The sequence below is a fragment of the Ceratotherium simum genome, chromosome 30, assembly GCF_057802395.1.
Source record: "Ceratotherium simum simum isolate JZ-2026a chromosome 30, ASM5780239v1, whole genome shotgun sequence".
Taxonomy (NCBI): Eukaryota; Metazoa; Chordata; class Mammalia; order Perissodactyla; family Rhinocerotidae; genus Ceratotherium; species Ceratotherium simum.
In genome coordinates this window covers 876,109-902,200 of record NC_141929.1, presented here as the reverse complement: position 1 = coordinate 902,200, position 26,092 = coordinate 876,109, and the positions used below count along the sequence as shown (strand labels likewise).

At 54.2% G+C, this 26,092-nt stretch overlaps 1 protein-coding gene across 4 annotated transcripts in view; it reads left to right on the top strand.

Moving 5' to 3' along the window:
* Positions 1–401: 401 nt before the first annotated feature.
* The window catches only part of SPIRE2 (spire type actin nucleation factor 2), a 34,513-nt gene continuing 8,822 nt past the window's right edge, over positions 402–26,092 (top strand). For all 4 annotated transcript variants that reach the window (XM_087419696.1, XM_087419695.1, XM_087419698.1 and 1 more), the window contains exons 1-10: positions 402–687; positions 12,541–12,584; positions 17,320–17,676; positions 20,598–20,678; positions 20,787–20,951; positions 21,425–21,511; positions 21,742–21,844; positions 21,962–22,131; positions 22,799–22,988; positions 24,454–24,593. In XM_087419696.1, coding sequence (XP_087275822.1) covers positions 417–687; positions 12,541–12,584; positions 17,320–17,676; positions 20,598–20,678; positions 20,787–20,951; positions 21,425–21,511; positions 21,742–21,844; positions 21,962–22,131; positions 22,799–22,988; positions 24,454–24,593 — 1,608 coding nt within the window. In that variant the 5' untranslated portion in view covers positions 402–416. The remainder of the gene's footprint in view (positions 688–12,540; positions 12,585–17,319; positions 17,677–20,597; positions 20,679–20,786; positions 20,952–21,424; positions 21,512–21,741; positions 21,845–21,961; positions 22,132–22,798; positions 22,989–24,453; positions 24,594–26,092) is intronic.

Below are 26,092 nucleotides of genomic sequence, written 5' to 3'. Positions count from 1 at the left end.
CTGCGCTCCTCAAAGCCCTCCCACCCTTCCTCTCCCCACTCCGCCCGCCTTTGCGCCCCCTCCGCCCGGTTCTGCCCCACTATCCAGCCTAGCTCTGCAACCCCCATCCCTCCCCACCATCCCGGCTCCGCCCCCAGCCCCCGACCCTTCCTCTGCCCCCTCCCTTCCTCCTCGCCAGCCAGGCTCCGCCCCCTTCTCCCTCTCACCCTTCCTCCCTCCACCCTGGCTCCGCCCCAGCCCCTCCCCCCGCGGGTCCCGCCCTCACCTGCGGGCTCGCGCGGGGCGGGGCCGCCCGACAATGACAAAGCAGCGGCCTCGGCGCGGGACCCGCCCCCTGCGCTCGGCGGGTGCGTCGGCCGCCCGGCCCAGCTGTTATGGAGACGGGCGGGGCGCGCCTGCGGCGATGATGGGCGGCCATGGCCCGGGCGGGCTGCTCCAGCGGCACGGCGGCCGCGGCGGCGCGGGTGGGGGGCGCGGGGCGGCCGGAGCCGTGGGAGCTGTCCCTGGAGGAAGTGCTGAAGGCCTACGAGCAACCCATCAACGAAGAGCAGGCGTGGGCCGTGTGCTTCCAGGGCTGCCGCGGGCTGCGGGGTGCGCCGGCGGGTCGGCGGCGCATCCGGGACACGGCGGACATTCTCCTGCGCAGGGACGGCTCCGTGGGCGCGCGGCGGGAGCCCGGCGCCGCGGGTGAGGCCGCGGGCGGGGGTGTGGCCGGGCGTCCGGGGCGGCTCGTCGGGGAGCGCCGGGGGCTGGGGCCAGGCCCGTCGGTCCCGGGGAAGGGACTGCGACCCTCTCTGCCCTCCCCTCCTCCCACCTCCCCCTCCTGTCCTCCCCCTTTCCCCTCCCCTTCGGGATGGGAGCCTCCCCCCTCCGCACCCTCCCTCTGCTGGACCCGGCGACCCCCACTCCGCATCCTCCCTCTGCTGGACCCGGCGACCTCCCTCCGTACCCTCCCTCTGCTGGACCCGACGACCGCCCCTTCGCACCATCCCTCTGCTGGACCCGGCGACCCTCCCCCCCCCGCCCCGCCGTACCCTCCCTCTGCTGGACCCGGCACCTCTCCTCTGCTCGCTCCCTCTGCTGCACCTGGCACCCGCCCTCCGCACCCTCCCTCTGCTGGACAAGAGGGCCCCCTCCTCAGCCTTCTCTGTCTGCGAGACCAGAAGGCCCTTATCCACGCTCTACCTTTTCTGGATTGGGAACCTCACCTACCCACCTCTCTGCTGGGACCCAGACCGCGTCCCTTGCTCCTCCTCTCCTTGTCTCCCTCTGCTGGACCTGGAAGTCCTGCTCCTGCCCATCCTCCTCTTTCTCACCTGACAGCCCCCTCTCCCCAGTCTGGGATACCCCCTTCCTGTCCTGGACCCCCGATCTGGAGCCCGACTCTAACATCAGGGCCTGCTGCTGTCTGTTGGCTGCTGGAGGTTGGGCCTGTTTTCCTCGGGACTTGGGCTTGATAGCTGAGCAGTACCTTCAGTGGAGAGACTAGATTCTGCCTTTCCTAGCCCCAATTCTCCCCACCTGGGGCTAGCTCCTTTTGCTTCGTGGGTCTGCAGCCCTCAGACTGTAGTCTTTTCAACCCAGTGGTTCGTGGCGTGGAATCCTTGTTGCAATGGTGACTGCAGACCTGTGCCTTAGGCAGCCAAAGTCCTGATGAGTATGAGGGAGAGAGGAGGAAGGGCTGTGCTTCGCTGGGAATCCCTGTTGAACTGCCACCAGTTTCCTGCGTTTAATAGAGAGCAAGGAGGACGTTTAAAATTTGGGGACAACTTGCTTAGTTTTTCTGCTCTTAATCATCAACAAGAACCAACAATTAAGCCCTTGAAAGATATTTGAAGTCTATTCAAAATTGTGAGTTTACGTGATTTTTAGCTTCTTTCTTTAAAAAAAAAGTTATTTTCTGGGCCAGCCAAGTGGTATAGCGGTTAAGTCCACGCATTCTGTTTCTGCATCCCGGGGTTCCCCGGTTCAGATCCTGGGCGTGCACTTACACACCGCTCATCAAGCCATGCTGAGGCGGCGTCCCACACAGAGCAACTAGAAGGATGTATAACTATGACATACAACTATCTCCTGGGACTTTGGGGAGGAAAAAAAGGAGGAAGATTGGTAACAGATGTTAGCTCAGGGCCAATCTTCCTCAAATAAAAAAAAAGTTATTTTCTTTCCTGGAGAACCAGAGTAGTGGTATGGAGCATTTGATGATGTTAGCCCAGAAGCTGATGTCCTGTGGGGAGGCTCCAAGGCCGTTGTGTGTGCTGGAGGAGGGCTGGACTCTCCAGTCCTAGGAGTGGTGGGTTTGCAGAGAGCCTCAGGGGCAGGCTTCCCGGAGGGCTGGGGAAGACCCTGGCAAAACTAGACAGAAGTGACAGCAGCTTTGGTACCAGGAGGAGTATAGCTGAACCCCTGGAACCATCACTGTATTTCTCCACAAGTTCCTTCTCATCCCTGTGCCCTGCTCCCCCCTCCCTCTACACCTCTGCCATGTGACGTTTAGAAGTTGCCGTATTTTGCACGAAAGGCACGAATATATTTGACAGGTGAAAACAATGAGAGTTGGCACGCAAACGGTATTAGTCCCATTTTACATTGGGGTAAGCTGAGGCTTGCTCAAAGTCACACAAAAAGTGGCAGGATTTGGAATCAGCACTCATGCTCTTATCGCCTGTGTTCTCTGTCTTCAAAGGTTGGGCTGAGAGCACTGTGCACGATATGGGGCCCTGGAGTGTGCATAGTCACAAGGAGCTTTTCTTCTGTAGCTGTATTTTCCTCCTTAAAAGATCAACCCTAGAGACAAACAATATAACCCAGGGTCTGGCTCTTGGCACCGCAGAGCGGGACAGGACTGTAGGGGCCTGCCTGGTCGGACTCTCTGGTTTTAAAGATGGGGAAACTGAGGCACAGGGTGGTAGGTGGTTTGCTGCCAATCATAAGCAGCTGGTTAGAACTGAGGGGTCCCTGCATCTAACTGTGGGGGAGTCAGACTGTGTTTCTTATTGGTGCCCTCCAAAATGTACCAAGAGGGTTATCCTCAGGGGCAGTGGTCATCTGGTTCTGTCCACCTCTCCAGCCCACAGGGTTGTATGGCCCCTTCTTCCTGCTCATTGCAGACCCAGCAGCACTTCCTGCTGCCTCCATGCTGACCACTCGATGGAAAGCCAGGCTGGGTTCACAGCTCACGTGTAGCCATTTGACGTTGATCTTTATGGGGAGGTGGCAGCCCATGACATCAAGGAGCCCAATTTCATTTTCCATTCAATATGATCTTCAGTTTCTGTTCATAAACGTCTTGTAAAAGTGGATGAGGTTTATGACCTGATGCCCCCTTAAAGATTAAGAAAAATAGATTATGCTGAACTTGCTTTTCTGTCCGTGGTGAGCTTTTGTGAATCAGCTGAAACTGTAGACCAGCTGTCTCCCCGGGTGGCTAACCCCACATTTCTCTAGGACTCTAGTGATAGTGAAATCACTGAGAGATGCTTGTAAACCTTGATCAGGAAAATGTTCACATGGGCCCTCAGTCCTCCTCATCCCTTACAAAGCTCTGGTAAATCCAGGTGTTAAGTAAATGTTTAAAGTGACTTTAAAGAAATCAACAACAAAACTAAACCACGCTTGGAGGATGAATAATATTATCTTAGCATCCGAGTGGGAATACGTCTCCCCTTTTACCAGCTAATGGGGGAGAACTGACTAGAATAAACTTCCTGATCTTAGACTGAAAGACTTTTTCATAACTGCTTGACGCCCTCCCCACTTTTTTTTTAAAGTGGGAAAATGGAAAATGTGTTAACATGTCAAGTTATTTTTCAGAGACCATTCTTAAAACCTCCTGATAGGGAAAGGATTCCTTTTTTTTAAATTGCGGCAAGAAACGCGGTCACTGTGCTATGCCACGTATGTGTTGAGTGTTCCCTGAGGCAGAACTAATTCCTTAAATGCAACGTGGTCAGTGACCAGGTCACCCTGGAATGGCCTCCAGGGCGGTTCACCCCAGGAGAACATCTGCTCCCCAACGCAGCACTTGGCTGTCACCTCGGTGGAGCAAGCTTCCCCCTTCCTGGCTTACTGCTGGTGAAACATCCTTTCCTCCAGGCATCAGCTGTCCACCAAGAAAACCCCCTTGAGCAGGAGAAGGCTGGGTGTGGAGTAGAGGATGTGCCGTCCTCATCCATCCCAAGGTAGAAGGAGCCCATCTGTCTTTCTCGCCTTACCTCCCACTTTATCCATGCTACTTGGGCTAATTTACACACTGCTCTACTTCTCTGATTTTTCTTTTTCTTGTCAGTTTTGATGCTAAAACTTTCCACAGGCCCCATTCTTCACACTCGGGTGCCTCATGTGACCTGTCCACCAGGTCACACCTGCCTCTCCAGCCTGCCTCCTCCTGTTTCCTCTGCATCTGTAGTTCTGAGGCCAGCTTCCCCTCCAGGCACCCCGAAACACTGGCACACGTCTCCAGTGTGAAGCTCCTGTGGGCGGTCCCCCCATTGCAGCGCACTGCCGCGTGAATGCATGGCCTTCCTGGCTCGCCTCATTGTGCAGACCTGAGTTCCAGACACAGGAACGATGACTAGTCTGTCCTGCGTTGGACTGTGACGTCTCTGTGTCATGAGCTCCATGGGGCCTGGAATTCTTTTTCCACCTCCTTGCCGCCAGCCCAGTAGCTAGAGAAACACAGCAGTGTCCTACCTGTGCCCCCATTCATCCTGTGTAAATGGGTGATGGTGGCACGTGCAGGGGGAGGAGTGAGGACTAATGAGGGAACATCAGTACGGAGCCCACATCCACACTGGGCCCAGGGAGCACACGTGCACGTGCACACACGCACGCACAGACACATAGACACATGCATGCACAGACTCATAGACACGCACACGCAAGACATGCATACACAGACTCGCACACACACAGACACGCACACACACACGCACACACACATGGGTGTGGCCACCACCACCACCACCATTCTTGTTGTTTCTGTGCTGCTATTACTGTGCTTGTCAATGGGGCCGTCGTCCCCACTGTACATGCTGATTTGTTTATCTTCTGGCCCATTATGTCCCCTCCCAGGGCTGAAGTGGAATTCAGGGCCACTGAGGAATGTCGCTAGAGGATGTCATGGGTGTTCTGGAAGCCTGTGTATCCTGTGGGCTCCGGACACTCAAGCCCGGGTCAGTGGCAGGCCCCCTCCTGAGTTTCCTGAGACCAAGCACTGTCTCTGTAGCTTGTCTTTATTTTTCTAAATGGCTCTCCACACGATGAGCATGTGGTGAGGGCAGAGTGGCCTTTCCAGCAGAGGTGTCCCCGTCTCGCTGGGGAGAATGAGAGCTGGTTGGAAAGATGAAATCCTGCTCCCAGAGGAGAGAGTATTTCTCTCCCCACGAATCTCCTTCTGGCAGGTCCTTCCCACGTGGCTGTCATCTCCTGCTTCCTGACTCCCCACCAGAGCTGCCAGTCACACAGGGGTTCTTGGTGCCCTGTGAGGGTCACCCTCTGAGGATGTGGTGTGAACACGAAGCTAAGCCACCAGGGACAGGCGGGCACTTTGCCTTACCGTCGGGGTGAAGGCAGCCACCACTCACAGGGTGCTTGTGGGAGAGGAGCTGCGTGGCCTTGGGCCACTCTTGTTCACGCCTCCGATGACAGAGGCACTGTGACGATCCCCATCATACAGAGAGAAAACTGAGGGTCACAAGGGTAAAGCAGCCATCCGGTCACCAGGGGGTGGACTCAGCTGGCTCAAGCCCTGCTCCCCACTCTCTGCCTGGCCTTGGGAAGGTACTTTCGCCTCTGGGGCCTCAGTTCCATTCTCTGTGAAATGGGAGGGACAGTAGCAGCTACCTCAGGGGTTGTGTTAATGTCTGTGAAGCCGTGGGACATGCCTGGCATGGGGAAGCACTGGCTGCTGGGGTGGCAGCGAAGGTATCCTCATCCTGCTCCTATGTGCACCTCACCCTGACCCAGCTTAGGAAGCAGCACCTTCAGGTTCATGGGAATGAGCCCTGACCAGAATTGCAGGTTGCAGCCCCTGGAGGGGGAGGGACTACAAAGTACACCCGACTGAGGGTCCTGCGCGCTTGCTTCCGTGCACATTTCTCGATGATGTAAAACGTCCTCCATCCCAGAGAACAGCGAGCACTCCCCTCCCGGAAACAGGGCGTGAGGGCTGAAGGTGTGGCGAGGGGCCTGGCCAGTGTGGGCACTGGGAAGGGCAGCTGTCTGGGTGTGACTGTGTGAGCTGGGTGTATCTGCAGGTGGCATTCCTCATTTAGTCTCACCTCTGAGAGAGGATTACCTCACAGGAAGGCAGTCACTTGACAAACCATGTTCTCTGTGGAGTCATCTGTGAAACTGCCCGTGCCTGGGGTTGGCCATCACAGATGACCAGGATAAGCTTAGCCTGTGTGGCTGTTCACGTGGCCCACCAGCCCACGGGCTGTTTGCAAATTCTGCCCTGTGTTTTTCGGACAGGCTTCAACTCTTAAGAAGGGGTCTCTGTGGCTCATGGGGTTACAGCCCCACCTTCTCTGCCAACATCTTCCCCACTCCCTAGCCCAGGTCTTTAGGAAGATGGGTTCTCTGTCCCCTGTGACCGAATCGACTGTGCCTTTCAGTTAAGCACCAGTGGGTGAGCTGGGGGCTGGGGTTATTTGAGTGGCTCCCGCAAAGGGAGCAGTGCACACTGGTCGTTCCAGTCCTGGGTTGTGGCCATTTAAGCAAATTTGCCAGTGAGTATTGGCCACAGGAAAACGCTAGGGTTTCGCTCTAATACTGTTAGACTCCTCAGAGGGAATTTGGCCTCTAGTAAGGCCCCAGTCAAGGAGGAAGGCTGCCTGGAAATGGCATCCTGGTAATCAGGCAAATCAGCACGTGCTGAGTCCAGGGCACCTGGAGGAGGTGCCTGTCACTGTCTTCAGCTCCGCTTGGAATCCTGTTTGGTCAGTGTCAAGCACATCTGTGTCCACTCAAGGGCATTTGCTATGTAGCTTCTCCCTAGCGATTTGAGAGTGAGAGAGGGTGGAACAGTTTGAAGGCAGATGTAAGAGTTTCCTTTGGCTACAGTGACAAATTGCACAAACTTACTACTTAAAACCATAAATTTATTCTCCTACCATCGGAGAGGTCAGAAATCCAGGATAATCTCTTTGCATTATGGTCAGCTGATTAGCAACCTTACTCTATCTGCCACCCCAAGTTCCACTTGCAGTGTAACACAGTGGGTCCACAGGTCCTGGGGATTGGAGCATGGACAGGTGGGAGCCATGATTCTGCCGACCGTGGAGGGGAAAATCATGGATGGAATGGACACTGTTCCTACCACCAGGATTCCACCTTAGCAGCATCAGCAGACACGGGATCAGCATCACTTAAAGATAGATCCACAGGTCACTGGATCCCACCCTGAAGTGTCTGATTCCGCCCAGGTCTGGGATGGGCCTGAGAATCTGCATTTCTGACAAGTTCCAAATGATGCTAATGCTGCTGTCCCAGGACTCAGTCTGGGACCACTGGTCTACTGTGTGCGTGCATTCCTGAGGCCACACCCTCAGAAGGGGTCCCCCAGCTCTTGCTGGAACACCTCCAATGCCAGGATACTCATTCCGTCTTCAGGTAACTTGAATGGTCAGTGAGGGGGACAAGTCATGGTGTGATGTCAGTTTCAGAGCCAGGCTATCCAAGGGTGAATCTCAGGCAGGTGACCTTGGGTAAATTCCTCGCCGTCTCTGGGCTACATTGTGGGCAACAGCAAGGACTGAACGTGATAGTCCCTGGAAAGCACCCAGGAGGCCTACGTGAGCTGTCATTAGCCAAGTGGGGAGGAACACCTCAGTTAGAATGTAATGCATCACTGCTCACCATTGGCGGGGTCTCTCTGGGGTTGTCCCCAAGACACGCTGGCAGGGGCTGGGTGTGGAAGTTCTGCAGGAAATGTGTGAAAAAAGTTCCCTCCCCAGAACTTTGTGAAAAAGCAGAGGATCAACAGGATTTATTGCTAGGGGGTGGCAGTTCTCTGGCCAAAACACACTGCCTGACCTGGGTCTCCACTGGCAGTGATCCGATTCGCCGTGGTCCTGGCTTCCTGCCTGCAGGAGGACACCACGCCCTGTGAGTGACATGTGAGTTTATGGAAAAGCAGGTTGTTCTCAGCACAGCCTGTCGACGTGGTCAGTGGAGGAAGTGAGATGGAGGAAGGACACGCCACAAACACATGGATGCCTTTGACCCAGAGAGCTCTCTGTTTGCTAAGCAAACACACGGCTTCTGTGGTTTCGAGCAGGCCTTTTCCCTTGTGGCTGCAGGTTGCCTCTGTGCTTTCAACAGCTCGTTTCTAGAGACCAATGCTTGGTCTAGGACATTACTTAATTTAAGTTTTAAAATTTGTTTCTCGATGATGGAACAAGCATTTATTGATAGCTTACTAGGTGCCAGACACTGTGTGTGCTTTTCTTTAATCTTTGCAACAACCTGTATGGTAGGTGATTTCCCTGTTTATAAGAGGGCTCTAGGAGGCTCAGAGAAGCTGGTGTGTTGCTCTGAGCCGCACAGGTTGTCTGATTCTCAAGTCTGTGTTTGCTCCAGACCACGAGCTCCTGCCCTGGATTGAGTGAGCAAGATGGATGCTGTGCTTTCACACACATGCACACAAATTCATCTCTTGACTCCACAGCACATCACGTGCTCCAGATTCAGAAAGTGCGGAGGGAGTGTGGCTGGAGAGTCTCCTGCTAGCTTCCTCACGGTAGTGGAAGCCTAGTGCATGTGTTTCGTGTGTACACCGGTGTGTGGGGGAGTGTAGCCGGTTCTACACATGGGTGCTGCCCTCTGCCATTTCCCTTAACAGGGGCTCAGATCGTCTCATTATGAAAAGGATGCCTTCTTCTTACTGGCCGTCCAGTGCCCATTGTGTGGGTGTTTCCTCATGTCTTCAGGGGACATTATGTGTTTCCAGTGTTGCACTGTTAGGAAGGACGCCGACAGTGAGTGGTCTTGACGGTGCTGAGCCACCTGAGCATGCCTTCTAAGCAGACCTGCTCAGTTAGGAGGCAAGCGGGGGTCTAGTTTTGAGAGAGGTTTCCAGGTGCCTGCCTTGGGGTTGTGGCCATTGCCCACCAGCACTGAGTGGGGCCTTGGCCTGCCCCCTGCTGTCTGACAGCAGGGGTGCTCCGGAGAGCTCTGAGCCTGAGACGGGGAAAGGCAGGAACCTTCCGGGCTGGAGAGATGGACTATGCACCTTGTGGTCCTCGCTCACTGTCAATATTTAAGAACCCTGGGAGTCCAGCCTGGGGGAGCCTGGTGTAGCCGATGCTGTGGCTGGCCTCCCCCAGAGGGCAGAGGTCTCCTTCTGAGGGATTGAAGAGAGGAATCATGGGCTCCTCCACGGTCATTCCGTCCTGACTCCGAGCCTAAAGAGAGTCGAGCAGGATGCCCTCGGGCCAGCCTGACCAGGAGGCTCTGGTGGTCCCTCTGCTGTTATCATCATCCAGTGACCCTGCTCTCTGCATCCTTGCGGGCTTCACGCTCTGGGAGTGAGTTAGGTTGGGTAGGTGTCGTCTCTGTCTGCAGGTGAAGAAATGAGGTCAGAGAGGCAAGACCCCAAGTCATAACCATAGGTGGGTAGGAATCTGGCCTCAACGATGCTCCTCATTCCCACCCTACCCCTAGACAGCCAGGGACTGAGGCTGCCAGGTAACCCTCCTCCCACCACCCACCTGCTGGGCAGGTGGGAGCACTTCCTCTTGAAGCTGCTGGGGGACTCCAGGCTGCCAAGTCCCCACAGACTTCTCTCCTCCAAATAAAATCTTTCATCTTTTACTACCGTGACACAGGGTCATTTCAAAGAAAACTCCCTAACTTCTTGATTTTTCCTCATTTGTTATTTTTTTTTTTTAAAGATTTTATTTATTTATTTTTTTCCCTCCAAAGCCCCAGTAGATTGTTGTACGTCATAGCTGCACATCCTTCTAGTTGCTGTATGTGGGACGCGGCCTCAGCATGGCCGGAGAAGCGGTGCGTCGGTGCACGCCCGGGATCCGAACCCGGGCCGCCAGCAGCGGAGCGCGCGCACTTAACCGCTAAGCCACGGGGCCGGCCCATCATTTGTTATTTTATACAAAAAAAACGGGAGGGGCTGGCCTGGTGGCATAGTGGTTAAGTTTGCACTTTCCGCTTCAGTGGCCTGGGGTTCCCTGGTTTGGATCCTGGACAAGGACCTACACACTGCTCATCAAGCCATGCTGAGGCGGCCTCCCACATAGAGCAACTAGAAGGATGTACAACTATGATATACAACTATCTCCTGGGGCTTCGGGGAGAAAAAAGGAAAAAAAGCAGGAAGATTGGTAACAGATGGTAGCTCAGGGCCAATCTTCCTCACAAAAAAAAAAAACAAAAAAACAAAAAAAGGATGGGGAGTGGCTTTCCTTTTCTAGTACATCTTGGCGGGGATGTACTTCCCTGCAGGGAGAGAGAAGTGGGGGTGACGCTGTGGTTCTGGCTGCCACCTCAACCGGGCATCGGCAGACCTAGTGAGGACCTATCAGGCCCAGCTGTCTCTGTTTGCTTCTGTCTGGGTCTCTCTGCTCTCTCCTCGAGAGAATTTGTTGAATAAGAAAAGGTCGTTTGCTCAATGCTATGTGACTACGTAGGTAACAAAGTCATGGTGGCTCCAGGTGTTACACCTGGGTGTTCCAGGTGGTGGGTGAGGTGGTGACTGTAGGGTCTGGCAGTGCTTGGTGGGGCCCAGCTCCAACATTTATTTGCTATGTGGTCTTGGGTGAATGTTTCAACCTGCCTGAGCCTCAGTTTCCGCATCTGTAAGAGAGTCATGGAACCACCTCCATGAGGTGGCCGTGTGGATTGAAGCTGTAATAAGTCATTGGTTGGTTTTGTAGCAAAGAGCTCTGTGCAGAGAGCCGGGCACAGCCTCAGTCCTCTCTGAACCTCACTGAGGGGCAGCTCACTTACCAAAACCCAAAGACTCCCCAGGTCCTTGCAACTTAAAGTACAATTAGCTTCATGAACACTTACTTTTGTTAACATATGGACTACTTAAGCCAGGGATGAAAGCATCAAAATTATTCCAACCAGAAATCTTTCCATTGGCTGGAGCACTGCAAACAGGCCTGTGCTCAGTTTGTAAAGAGCACTGAAGGGCTGGCTGACCCCCCGCCCCCTTCTTGACCATCAGGACAACGCAGGGCTCTGGTCCCTTACAGGAAGCTCCTTTGTTTGGGTCTGATTTCCTCCCCCTTCCATTGCCTTGATCCAATCACGGTATAAACTTTTATTGAACGCCCAACACAGGCCACAGTATACTGCTTGCTGCTCACTTTTTTTTTTATTAGTTCCACTGATGCTGAGAGTGGATTGTTTTCATTATTTTAATGGCTCAGCCCTAAACAGGTTCCCTTTATCTTTGGCAATCTTCCTGGCTCTTGATGGCATTTTGAAAATATTTGCGCAGTTAGCAGGTTCACTTAGCAGAGAATTTCGTGGTTTATGTTTTTTCATACCCCACATCATTCCAGAAAGAATTTAAGGCAGCTGGAGTTCATATCCCGAGACACTTCTACCTGCATTCTTAATTCAAGGAAGCTTGGAGAAGGGGTGGGTTTTGCCTGTTATCCAGCCTGGCATCTTGGGAGGTCCCAGAGGGCAGCTGTGGAGTGGCCGGAGCACAGATTTTGGGGTTCCCCGCCCTGGCCTCACCCAGCACCACCACTTACTAGCTCTGACATGGTGGGGCAAACGAGGTCACCCCTCTGGGCCTCTGTTTCCTCCTCTGTGAAATAGGTACCAGAACCATTTCCCCCCAGGTTGTATATGGGTTACATGAGTGAGTACTTGTGAACATGCTAACTCAGTGCCACGTTTAATGATAAACATGATAAAATACATAGAGCCCAATTTAGGACCTGGGCTTCAACGGGGGACTCTGATTCTCTCTGGGGGGAAATCCCCAAATCCAGAGGTGGTGGCCAGATGCTCACTTATCCAGCTCAGCTGTTGGGGATTCCAGAGCAGAGTCTGTAGTCTCCCGTGAGCCTGGGTTTCCCATCTGACTGCTGTGATTCGGAGGCATGGCCTCACCATGAGCTTCAGACCATGAGGTCTTTCCTGTAGACCTGACCGAGCCCCTTCTTCCACCTCACGCCTCCTCTTCACTCTTGCCTCCAACCGTGCTTCCCCAGGGGGCGGGACTGGCTGATGGCCCTCTTGGCTGCTACCCTCTGAGTGGTCACCTGGGGGTGACTGCTACGTGGGACGAACCGGGGGCCTGTCTTCACCAGCTGACCATCAGCCCTCTGTGGGCAGGGGCTCTCCTGGCCCCTGCACCTGGGCATCCAGTCCAGAGCTGGGTCTTGTAGGCGTCGGTCCAAATGACTGGTGGCTCAGCCTGTTGTAAGCTTTCTGGTTTTCTGATGGAGACCAGGGGATGCGCTGTATGTTCCTGGGGGGAAGGTGGGTGGGCACCCTGTTGCGCAGGTCCTGGGATCCCAAGGCAATGTCTTGACCTCCTGCTCTCTCCTCTTGCAGAGCCCACAACGATGGTGGTTTCACCCGCCAGCTCAGAAGCCCAGGTACTTTTAAGAAAAATTTTATCTGATACATAGTAAAGCTTAGAAAGCATATATACAGTTGTTTCTGTGAGGCGGGATACAGATAAAATGCTCAAAGGACTTAATCTAAGGGGCTTGATGAAGAGATTATTCCCAGTGGGCAGGCAGGTGGGGAGAGAGGGCCCACCAGGCTGGTATGGACCCCTGTGAGCCTCAGTGGGCCTGGAGGGGAGGGGAAGAGAAGATACCCAACCTCCCTCTCTCCTTCCACCCGCAAGCTCCTGGTGGTGCCTCCCACTGACCAGAGGAAGGGAGCAAAGGTGATGTTGTCTGCAAAGAGTGGTCTCCTTTGGAGGGGTAGAGTGTCGGGCAGGGTGTGGGTCTGGGAGGCAAACAGGAAAACCAGCCCAATAACCAATGCCCAGGACCCTCACCCCACCCAGAGCTCAGGCCTCCCCAATAGGTCTTCTTGCTGTGTCTCTCTGCCCCAGCTGCCTGCCCCCAGGTAATTTGTCCTGAATTTGATGTTTATCATTCCACTGCCTTTGAAAATGGTTTTATGCAAGGACATATTTATATATTAAACCCAGTGTTATACCAACGAGGGTGGGCATAGGCCCAAAGAGGCTGTATGGTCTGTTGTGGAGAATTTAAACACAATCATAAAACCATTCCCAAGTTTTCCTGCTTTTTCTTGTCACTACATGCTGGCGATTGTTGATCACATCAGTGATGAGATGCCCCTCCTGTCTGGGGCGGATGCTCTGCTGTTTAAGCAGCACACTGCTTGGGATGGCTGCGAGCTCTGTGGACGCAGGATGGTGCGATATATAGCTTTCTGGAATTTGAGTGGGGAAAAAACAATAATGTGTTTTCAGGACTCATCTTCATTGCTTTCACTGCACCACATTCTGGATAATTTATTTATCCGAAGCCCAGGGACGTTCCCCTGGCTCTTAGGCAGCGCTACCGGGTGCCCCCAGGAGACGTGCATTCACCACCTACTCCTCCAAAGGAGCCCTGTCATTATCAATTTTGAAAATATTTACAAGGAACTTTGTATTGGGGGTCCAGTCTGGACCTTCTGCCCAGAGGCCCATAAATTAACCCGATAGCCCTGCCCTGGGAAGTGGGGCTTGGCACCTAGGTGACGCTGGCCTGCAGCTTCAGTTCCTGCTCTCTGGAGCCCCTTCAGTTCCTTGGGCTGGTCCCCCAGGCTGGCCCGCCATGCCTGCGGGCTGTTGGGTTCCCTAGTCTGTGGATAGGCAGGGCTGGAGGTTCTGAGACTGGCTGGCTGCCCAGATTTTGCCTTATGGGAAAGCAAGCACTCTTTGTCTTCCAGGGGAAGTTTCCAATGTCTTGGGCTGGGGCACAGAGAAGCCTTTAATGGAGCAGGTATCAGATAAGAGGCTGGAATTGGAGTTAACCCTTTCACTCTTGTGGTGCTAGCTTAGGCCGGTGACCAGAAGGAGGGAGCGGCATGATTGGAATGCTGCCCTGCACTGCATGGGAACTGGGGGAGCTGTCCTACTTTGCCCGTCTGTCTGTACCGCCCGTGCACTAGAGGGGTCTCCATTGGAGAGACCAGGTCAGAGCCACCAGTAGGGTCAGCAGGGGCTTTGGGGCAGAGCCAGAGTGGGTGTGAATTTCACTTCCACCATCATCTCCTTCCTGGCACCTACCTCTGGTCCAAAAAACAACTGATGGAAATTTGTGTGAGTTGTGGCTCTTGCCAGCCCAGTAGTCCTGAGGGGCACTGGGGCACTCTCTAGAGAGCCCACTGCCCCAGGGAACTACACCTAGCCCTGGCTAGGGTCCTGTGGTCACCTGTCAGGTGTGACCAACCTTTAGGCCTTGGCCTGATACCCTCTGACTCATGAGTCTAGGGTGTGACTCGGAGCTGGATCTGCGACCCTCGCCTGTCTAAAGCAGAGATAAGACAGCCTCCAAGGATGCGCTGAGGTTGTGTTGACTTTAGGCTGGAGCTTTGCTCCCATTGGAGCCTTGCTCTTCCCACTGGTCCCCTGAGCCTGGGCTGACCCTTCCAGGTACGCTGCAGGCTCTTGGTGTTTTTTAAGGTGTTTCCAAAGGACAGAGAAGGCCTGTTCTTCACCCCGTCCCTTGCTGCTGCTGGCTCTGCTCAGGCTGGTTTCCCTGGGCTCTAGGTGGTGGGAATGCAGGAAATGAGAGGAGAGGCAGGGGGCCACTGAGGCCAGGTGGACCGGAGAGTGGAAGGAGCCCTAGTGAGGGCATGGCTCCATCTGCTTCATGGCACAAGGCTTAGGACACAGGCCAAGAACAGACCAAGCCCTGTTACTGAACCAGTCTCATTGTGCCCCTGCGCAGCATGCCCATCATCAAGATGATGAGTTTGCAGCAGAGAGAGGGTTTATTCACGAGGCAGCCAAGCAAGGAGATAGGAGAATAAGTCTCAAATCTGCCTCCCTGAAAATGGGGATTAGGGATATTTGTGGGATAGGGGGGCGGAGTGTGGGAATACATGATTGGAGGTGAAGAGAAGTGAGGTAATTGGTTATCCCTCCAAACATAGTCATGCTTCGTGCCTCTTCATAGGACCAGGTTCACAAAATGCTGGTGCTAGCGTGATCTGAGGGTGGAGTTTTCAGCCCCTTGACGTTAAAAGGTCGCCTATTGGGTATTCGCATAGGCCCAGTTGATGAGTCGGTGGTGTTAGCCAGCCTGAACTGGACAAGGAGTTGACTCTCAGTTCCTGAAAAATAACTTAAGCACCTGTTACCACGGTGACCCATGAGTCAGAGATGTTATCTATAGAGTGGGCTTTAGTAATGCATTATCTAACTACTTTTGCAAACAGACAACTAACTAGTGCTAGTTAAGGCAAGTTGGCCCCGGGTTTCAGTCCCAGGTCCAGCTCGGCCAGTTGCTAGCTGCAGTCAAGTGACCTGATATTCTGTGTCTCTGTCCACTGCCTATGAGTCGAGAGGTTATCTCATGGCTTGCAGCAAGGTGAAGTGGCAAAGGGCTAAGGGAGCACCCGCCATAAGGAGAGCTGTTGTCATTTTTGTGCGTGGGTATCTCTGGTGTTGTCATCACAAAGGGAAATATTATCGTCACCATGTGTTCAGCTGCATCCGACACGGTGCTTCCCAGTCCAAGCAGATCCAACCATCTCAGGGTGGCATGCTTGTGAGCAGGGAATGTCAGAGTGCAGGTGGCATTCCAGCAGACGAAGATCCTCCACACAACACTGGTTCCCCAGATGTTAATGGTAATCCATGAAAATAGAGTTCCCTGCCAAGTAAACTGAGAAATGCTAAGTTAAGAGGTCTGACTACTCCAGACTCACAGATTTTTAATGTGCTAATGTGCTTTTTAAAAAACTTACTATGGAGAATTTCAAACATATCCAAAGCACACAGAATAGCATTGTGGGCCCCTGCGTGTAGCTTGGATCCCATAGTTACGTTAAGACGCTTGTTCCTGCGGAGCCCCACCCTCTGCCCTCCCCCATTCAGGTACAATTATTTTTTGGGTTTTTCTTTTTCAAGTTAAATTTGTATACATTGAAATTTACGTGCAGTTTAAGACATATAAGCGAGGGGATGTCATTTTTTGTAAGTTCAAGTGTCAAACTTTATTGTGTATAGTTAAGCAATTATTCTAGCCCCGTTTATTGAATAAGCTAGTCTTTCTCCTCTGATTTAAAGTATACTGTTATATTACATTAAAAGCTAATATTTAATTAGGTTGTCTGTCTTTTTAAATCAAATTTATTGGGGTATACTTTACATTCAATGAGTTCGATGAGTTCTAACAAATGTATCACCATCATCAAGAATATAGACCTTTTGGGCCGGCCCCGTGGCTTAGCGGTTAAGTGCACGCGCTCCGCTACTGGCGGCCCGGGTTCAGATCCCGGGCGCGCACTGACACACCGCTGCTCCGGCCATGCTGAGGCTGCGTCCCACATACAGCAACTAGAAGGATGTGCAGCTATGACATACAACTATCTACTGGGGCTTTGGGGGGAAAAAGGAGGAGGATTGGCAATAGATGTTAGCTCAGAGCTGGTCTTCCTCAGCAAAAAGAGGAAGATTAGCATGGATGTTAGCTCAGGCATGATCTTCCTCACAAAAAAGAAAAAAAAAAGAATATAGACCTTTCCATCACCCCAAAAGTTCCTGTGCCCTTTCCAATCCCTCCCCCACCCCTGGCTTGGAACCACTGACCTGCTTTTTGTGACCATAGATTAGATTTGGGTCACCTAGAGTTTCATATAAACAGAACCATGTAGCATCGAGACTGTCTGGCTTCTGTCACTCCGAGTTTAGTGTGTGAGAGACGCATCCGTGTGGCTTGATCCCTTGTACTGCTGCCTGGTGCTCCTCTGTAAAGATGGGCCCCGTTTATCATCCACCAGCTGAAGACATTTGGACAGTCCAGGTGTGGGCACTATGGGCATTCCAGTACAAGTCTTGCTGGAGGGATGCAGGTTCTTCCTTTCTCTTAGCTAAATACCTGGGAGGGGAGCTGCATGTTTGATTATGAGAACTTGCCAGACTGTTTTCCACAGTGGCTGTGCTATTTGGGGAGCATCCTGTTCACTCTGTGCCACGTTTGGTTGTCCCATGGTATATTCCTCTGCACGGACAGCTGGCTATTTCCATTTCACTGTTAGAAGCCTGTAATTCAGGCCCGGCCCGCTGCCCTCTCCCGAGCCCCCTGCTTCGTGGGTGCCCAGCCCCTGGTGACTGTCTGGAACCCTGTCCTGCAGATGGTGCAGTCGTTGGGCTTTGCCATCTACCGCGCGCTGGACTGGGGGCTGGACGAGAGCGAGGAGCGCGAGCTCAGCCCGCAGCTGGAGCGGCTCATCGACCTCATGGCCAACAATGACAGCGACGATGGCGGCTGCGGGGCGGCAGACGAGGGCTATGGGGGCCCCGAGGAGGAGGAGGAGGCCGAGGGTGGGCCCCGCGCCGTGCGCACCTTCGCCCAGGCCATGCGGCTGTGCGCCGCACGTCTGACCAACCCCCGGGGTGCACAAGCCCACTACCAGGCCGTGTGCCGCGCACTCTTTGTGGAGACACTGGAGCTGCGGGCCTTCCTCACAAGGGTCCGGGAGGCCAAGGAGGTGAGCAGAGAAAGGGTGTGCCAAGGAGGGGTGCGGTGGATGCAGGCGGGAGGGGCCAAGAATGTGGGGGGCAGGAGGCCATGGGGTGCTTCCAGGAGGCCAAGGAGGCAAGGGGTAGGGGGTGGGGAGGGGAAAAGGGGCAAGAGGGGGCTGGGTGCCCAGGTGGTGAGCAAGTGGGAGGGGTTGCAGGAGGAAGAGGAGAGGCCAATGAGGTGCCTTTGTGTGCAGGGTCGGGCGCAGTTGGGTGGCAGGGCGTGGCCGGTCTGTTCCCTTTCGTGGGTTGGTCCAGCAGGGAGTGGACATTCTCAGGGCAGGACTTGGAATAGCCATAGTTTACTGTCTGTGCTCTGGGCAGTCACTGTCCTAAACACTTTATAGGTTTTAATTTAACCCTCACACCTTCTTATCCAGGTTTGCACAGGGCATCGAGGCTCAGAGGCCTTAAGTACCTGGCTGCCAGCCTATTGGCCCCATGACATCGCTCCTCTTGCCTCTAAGTTATTGACCTCCCTGACCCCATGTTATCATCTGCAAAGGGGGCTATGCCTTCTGCCTCCTGGCTCACCCCTCTAGGTGCTGGTTCCTTCTGAAAACAGAATGCTAAAGGCAGCCCGTTCCTGCAGCTCAGGACCAAGCACAGTGCTGTGTGCTTGGAGCTTTGGGGAGGTGGGCAGCTGAGGGAGAGAACACTTGCCCAGGTGTTTGCCCTGCCTGTGACAGTCCGACAGTGCTTTCCACCACCCATCTCCAAGAAGACAGACCCTCCCTGTGGGTATCACCCATTTTACAGATGAGCCAATGCAGGCTCTACCCCAAGTCACAGAACTAGTACAGGGCACAGCTGGGGTCTAACCTGGCTCCCGAGCTGGCCTTCTCCCCCAGGGCTGTCCTGCCTCTTTTGGTCCCAGAGTCAGGAGCTGACAGTCTTCCTCTCAACTCTTCTAGCCTCTCCCTTGGAGGGAACTAAGGTGTTTCCTTGAAACGGGTCTTGGCGCACAGAGACCCCTGTCTCACGTTAGCATTTCACAGATAAGAAAATGGAGGCTTTGGAGAGCTCGGGGAATTTGTTCCACTCTCTCTTGCTTCAGTGGCAGAGAGTATTTTTGGAATTAACTGTCTGGTTCCTGATTCTCCCGACTGGCTTCCCTGACCCTCTGGGCCTGAGCAGGCTCTCAGGATTGTTCTGACTGATGGGGCCTGGGACCCAGTACAGGACAAGTCCGAGATGCTGCTTGAGCCACTTGGCCCTCATCTGCGGCCCAGTCGATAGCCCAAGGTTGGGGGTTCCTTGGCCCACTCCCAGTCTCCCATGGCCAATCCGTGTTCCTTCCCCCCTCCTCCTTGTCTTCTTGGAGATGTTCTTCCAATGCTCTAATTAGCGGATGGTCTTAATGTTGTCGTCTTTCTTGATCTGAAGTCATCTGCTCTATTGCTGAGGTCGATTCCTTACCCAGACAATGGAAGCTTTCTTTAGCAGGAGCAGACAGCTCTGGGCTTCAAGCAGTTGATCCAAGAGGAGTTCAGGGAATTGGTGGTGGGAGGGGGTGAGAGGAGGGTCTGTCAACGGGGCACAGCTGTCCTGGCATTTTGGGCATAAAGAGCCTGCTCAGGGACAGGTATAGATACTCCAGGAAGGATGGAAGACCCACCCTTCATGCACTTTGCCCACAGGGACCAGGTCACACACAGGTCTATTTTTAGAATCACACACCTTGTGCTGCTCAGAGACTTGGCAGAGTTTTCTAGAGCATCCCAAAGCAGTTTGGCAAGTGGCTTGGGGCAAAAGCCAGGCTAACTGGTTCTGTCTTATTGTGGGAGTGGGGCTGGTGCTAAACGGCAGATGCTTCTCCAGGGAGGGGGAGTTGGTGAGAACAGAGATCCAGAGAAACGAAGGCAGTGAATCTAGCAGCTTCTTCCCAAATTCTCAGCATAGAACAGTTACCTCACAATCCCTGACATCCTTCATGGGCTCTCACCAGGATGGCGGCATTTTTCCCCACTTCACAAAATACATACCTCTGTTTCCTGGGACTTGCTGTGTAACTCATCCATCCACCCGTCCACGCACCCGTCCACCCATGCACCCACCACTCATCCACCCACCCATCCACCCATCCATCTACCCCACCCACCTATCCACCATCTATCCACCCACCCACCCATCCACCACTCATCCATCCACCCATCCATCTACCCACTCATCTATCCATCCATTTATTCATTCATTCAACCGATGTTTAAAACCTAGCATATGCCACACTGTACTAGGAGCCAGGACTATTAAGATGAGAAAAAACAGAAACAAAACATGGTTCTGGCCTCATGGAGCCAATAGTCCAGACAGCAATCAAAGAAGCAGATAAACATAAAACTCCAGCTGGGATCATGTGCAGAGAAGTGGCTGTGGGTGTTCTAAGAGGGGGGTGTGCGTGTGGCCTGGGCGAAGAGGCTAAGAAAGGCGTTCCTGAGGAAGCGCCCTGTGGGCTGAGATCTAAAGGAAAATGGGGAGCTCTTCACAGATGAGAGAGAGCGAGGCTTCCCTGCCTGCATCTGCTGTCTGTGGAGGACACAGCGCCTCACTGGGGCATGTGGATCAGGTGAGAGAAGGGTGTGGGTTCTTTGCAAACTAGAAGATTCTGTGTAGGGGCTTGGAGTGTGTTACGCCCTCACCCTGCCCTTGCCAGGGAGAAGCTGCCAGAGAGCTGATGGGGCACCAAGTGTCCCGTGTGGCTCCAAGGCTGATGGCTTGATTTCCCCTGATCTCTCTCTAAGCCCCAAAGCCTTGGCCAAAATGCCCCCTTGTCCTTTTTTAGCTGGTGGAATAATAGCCTGTGTGGTATGGAAATGTCCCCAGATGGACAGACCAGTAGGGGACCCACATCCCCATGGCTGCCATTCTCCCACCTTCCCTGGACTAACAGATGCTGCAGAAGCTTCGGGAGGATGAGCCGCAGGCAGAGAAGCCCCTGGTGGAGCTTGACAACCTAGGGCGCACGGACTGGGTAAGACATGGGTTCCCTCTCCCCGGGACACAGACTGGGGTCTGTGCCTGGAGGGCCTGTGGGAGCCCTGCCTGGGACTAAGGGTGTTTTCATCTCCTGGGGGCCCAGGCCCGACTGTGGGTCCAGCTCATGCGGGAACTCCGCCATGGGGTGAAGCTCAAGAAGGTGCAGGAGCATGAGTTCAACCCCCTGCCCACCGAGTTCCAGCTCACGCCCTTCGAGATGCTGATGCAGGACATCCGTGCTAGGAACTACAAGCTGCGCAAGGTCATGGTGAGCTGAGGGGAGAGGACCTGTCCGGAGCCTCCCTCCCACCAGAGACTCTGGAGTCCCTGCTCTGCGTGCCGCTCAGCTGGGTATTCGAACGTGAATAAAGCAGATGGCTCACGGTTGCATTGGGGACACAGTGTGACAAGGGCAGGGAGAGGGGATGTGGAGGATTCTGGAGGACCAGAGGCTGCAGGATTGTACCGTTCAATGCCAGCATCGCTCTGAGAATTTTAAATGTGCGAGTTCATGTCATTCTGATGCCGCTGTGAGGCTGGTGCCCTTGACCTCCATTTCCACATGAAGAGTCTGAGATGCAGGGAAGCTGGTGATAGTGTTAGGCTTTGAAGGCCACAGTCACAGCCTGAGAGGGAGTTTGGTATGAGGACCAGGCCTTGCTCAGGGCTGAGTGAGCCCCTCCCGTGGCCCTGGCCCCAGCAAGACCTTAGCCTTGGCTGCCTCCCCATCCTCCCCCACAGGTCGATGGGGACATCCCTCCCAGGGTGAAGAAGGATGCCCACGAACTCATCCTCGACTTCATCCGCTCTCGGCCTCCGCTGAAGCAGGTACCAGCTCTGCGCCTCCTCCCCTCTTGGCCTCCCCAACAAGGGCAGCCTGGAGTCTCCACTGAGGGAGGTAGCCAAAGGTTGGTTCTGGGAGGGACTCCACAGGAGCACACAGGACCTCCTGGCTGGGTCACCAGGACTCCTCAGACAGGGTTCCTCCCCAGCTCCAGAGTGTGTCCGTGTCATGGCCCCACTGCCCCTCCTACCTGGAGCTGCCACACTCCTTGCAGGTCTCGGAGAGAAGGCTTCGCCCCTTACCCCAGAAGCAGAGGACCCTGCACGAGAAGATCCTGGAGGAAATCAAGCAGGAGCGGAGGCTGCGCCCAGTTGGGGGCAAGTGCTGGGGTGGCTGGGGTGAACATGGGAGACTCCTCCTCCCCCCCCCTTCCCTTACTTCCTTCCCTCTCCCCGCTACCGTCCTGCCCTGTCCCACCTCCCTGCCTCCCCCAGGGTTTGGTTCTCTGCCATGCATCCTCAACGCCTGCTCCGGGGATATCAAGTCCACTTCCTGCATCAACCTGTCCATCACGGATGCTGGGAGCAGTGCTCAGCGCTCGCGGCCCCGGGTCCTGCTCAAGGCGCCCACCTTGGCTGAGATGGAGGAGATGAACACGTCTGAGGTCAGAGCCCACAGATTCCTAAAAAGAGACCCAGGAGGAGGAGGGGGCGGTGGGCAAGAAGTGAGAAGAGGCCAAGCAAAGCTAGGGCTGGCATCCAGCTGTGTGGGGTGTCCACTGCTCAGGGCTGTGGGCAGCACCCTCCTCTGATGGTGGTCTCCTGCTCTGGGGCTGGGTCTGCCCTGGAAGCAGGCATGGCAGGGCTCAGGGTCCCTTTCCCATCTTGGTGGCTCAGAAGGGTGACTGGGACAGTGGCATTGGGCCACCCGTTCCCACAGCACAAAAAGGGCTGAAGTGGAAGTGCTTCATCACCTTGAGGCTGAGGAGCTGAGCAGCCCCCCGGTTGATGTCCTGGCATGGCTCCCCGTCCTGCACTCACTGCCCTCTGAGCCCAGGAAGACCAGGGGCAGTGGCCATCTCGGTGGGCTCCACCCGACGCCAGACCTGTCCCCCCAAGGACTTTCTGGAGGCCTCAGGCAAGGTTTTGGTTTTGAGACACTTGGCTTCCACTGCCCAGAGGACAGTCGGGCTGGGCAGTGAGTAGAGGATGGCCCCATGGCCTCAGTGGACCCAGCACCACCCTCTGTGTCCTATGTCTCAGTCCAGGGATGGACAGGAGGCACTGGTGGGCAGAGTGGTTAGGGCAGGGCTGGGTCTGGTATGTCCACAGGAGGAAGAGTCTCCGTGTGGGGAGGTGACACTGAAGCGGGACCGCTCTTTCTCGGAGCACGACCTGGTCCAGCTCCGGAGCGAAGTGGCCTCTGGCCTGCAGCCAGCCACTCAGCCCCCAGGAGGGTTGGAGCCATCCCAGCCCCGCGTGGGCAGCGTGCATGCCTGGAGGCCAAGCATCCAGGAGCAGGGCAAGTGCTGCCTCTCATCCCCTTCTCCCTTGACTCTATCCCGTGGGTGCGTGTCCCTTGGCCTGTGTCCCATCATCTTCTGAGCAGGCAGCACCCAGAGGGTACAGGAGCTCATGCCTGCAAGAAGGGTGTTCAAGTTCAAGCCCAGCCTTACCTCATCACCTCAGGCAGGCATCCCACTTTTTTAACTTGAAAACTTTCTTAGTAATCCATATTCATTGTAAAACATAAGAAAAAACTTTAAAAAAATTCCTATGATTCTATTACCTAGAGATAATTACTATTAATATAGTGGTATACAGAAAAAAGCTAGATAGATGGATGGAGGAAGGATGATGGATGGAATAAGGATGACGGATGGATAGATGGATGGATGATGGATAGATGGATGGATGGATGCTTGATGGATGGATGATGGGTGGATGGATGGATGGATGAAGGACAGATGATGGATGGACAGACACATGGACAGATGGATGGACAGGTAGGTAGACGGATGGATGATGGATAGATGGATGGATGGATGGGTGATGGATGAAGGACAGATGATGGATGGCTAGACAGATGGATAGATGGATGGACAGATGGATAGACAGATGGTAGATGGATAGATGGATGGAAAGATGGATGAGTGATTGACAGATTCTTCTAGTCTTCTTTTTCTGTCAATGGAAACATGGCTACAGTGAACCAGATGGGTCATGCAGTACACACCACTCTGGAACCTGACCTGTCACTTGGGATTTCTCATGAGCCTGCTCCTTTCCCTCTCGGGCAGCACAGAGGACAGAACAATTCTACTGGCCATGCAGAATTAGTCCCACTGGTATAACGGCTGTGCTCCACGAAGTGCCGACAGGACATGGGGTTGTCACCCCACCCACTGCTTCCCAGCAGACATGTCCAGGCACCCTTCTCTGCCCTCAAGGTCACCTTGAGTCACCCTGTTGCTTTCTGGCCACTCTCAGGATAGTCCCATTTGGTAGTTATGATTCAATTTCTGGTGTGATGAGGTCCAGGCCAGGCCAGTTCCATACCTCACCGTCTCCCCCAAACTGTCCTCAAGACTCAGAGACCCCGTGGTTGAGGCGAGCCTGCCCCCTCCTCCTCCGTCCCTCTCTGTCCTTCTGGGTCTCCGGTGTAAAGTGCAGCATGTGGGACTAATGGAGGAGGAAGGACTTAGTACGTGGCCAGTGCTGTCTGTGCTTTGCATCACTGCTGGCTGCCATGGCTATGCATGGGGCTCAGATGTGGGGCCCCTTCAGGCCTGCCATACTGCACAGGCCCCTGACTTGCATGACATGCTCTCTACTTGACCTTTTGCTTGATTACCTCCCCACCCCCATGAAACCACCCCACCCGTCTCCTGCCTGGCAGGCCGCCTCCATTGTCCCCAGGGCACAGCCCTCCCAGACCAGAATTTCTGCCAGGTTGTCCTGACAGGGCCTCCATGTTCTTCCTCCAGGTTCCTTCCCTGTGAGCATCCAGTCCCAGCCTGACTCCAGCTCCCTCCCACACAGTGACCTGGGATCAACAGAGGAGGATAGGCCGAAGGAGGACAGGCAGGAAGCCTCCGAGGTCTCAGACGCCAATCACCTGTGGCTGGTGAGTGAGGGAGGCACTGTCATCTGGGGTGGCTGGGGTGGGGGTGCCTCTTGGACTCTCGTCTTCATCCTCCCCAGGACAAGGCCCCAGCACCTGTGCAGGAGTGGTGGTGGCTCCCTTGGTAGGTGTGGCTGCGTCTGTGGCTGTATCTGGAGAGGTTGGTCTTTGCTGCCACCTTCTGGGCTTCCGGGCACTGTGGCCTCCAAGCTAAGGGGACAGATTCATAGTCCCATCTCTGTGGGGTTAGGACAGATAAGAAACGTGGACGCCTGTGCCTTTTAGGCGTCAGGGTAGGCAGCATGATGTGACAGGAAAGTGTTTCATTGGGTTGAGACCTTGACCCCGGCCTCCACTCTGCCACTGTGCTCTTGCCCTCTCTGCACCTCCGTTTCCTAGCTGTAAATTTTGTCTGACTTGTAACTGTGAAGAGCTGACACTTGCTGATGCTTTGAGGCCCCCATTTTGGACGTGAGCCTTGGTGTCTGATTTTATCAAAAGGATAAGGTAGTGGAAATGCTGGGGGCCACAGGGGCCCTGGGGCACATGGAGGGCATCAGTGGGGTGCATGGAGGGTGTCAGTGGTGTATAGTCCTCACCGGTTCTTTGAAGTCTTATCAAGGGGATCAGATGAGGACAGATGTTAAAATGTTCAGAAAGGTATAAGTGCTACGTAAACGTAAAGCAGCATTAATGTTGATATTCCCCACCTGAAGGTGAGGTTTTCTGCTTTGTGTCCTGTATTAGTTATCTATTGCTGCATAAAAAAGTACCCTAAGGGCCAGCCCTGGTGACCTAGTGTTTAAGTTCGGCACGTTCCGCTTCGGCGGCCTGGGTTTGGTTCCCAGGCACAGACCTACACCACTCGTCAGTGGCCAGGCTATGGGGGCAGCTCACATACAAAAAGAGGAAGATTGGCAACAGATGTTAGCTCAGGGCAAATTTTCCTCAGGGAAAAAAAAAATTACCCTAAAACTTAGCAGCTTAAAACAACAAACATTTCTTATCTTACACAGTTTCTAGGGTCAGGAGTCCAGGAGTGACTCAGTTGGGTGGTTCTGGCTCAGGGCCTCTCAAGTGGTTAGAGCTGGAATGTCAACAGGGGCAGCAGTCTCATCTAAAGGCTCAACTGGGGCTGGAAGAGCCGCTTCCAAGGTGGCTCCCCACCCAGCTGTGGGTGGGAGGCCTCAGTTCCTCCCCACGTAGACCTCTCCACAGGCTGCTTGAATGTCCTCACAACATGGCGGCTGGCTTCCCCCAGAGCACGTGGTCTCTGAGAGAGCCAGGCAGAAGCCAGTGTCTTTATGACCCCATCTTAGACAGGACACATGGTCATTTCCACCTTAATGTGTTCATTACAAGTGAGTAACTAAGCCCATTCTCAGGGGAATGGAAAGGCCCACTTCTTGAAGGAAGGGATGTCAAGGAACTGGGGGACACATTTTAAATGACAAGTCCCGTAAGTGTTTGTTCAACGGAGATCTTGCAAGTGCTTTCTGAGA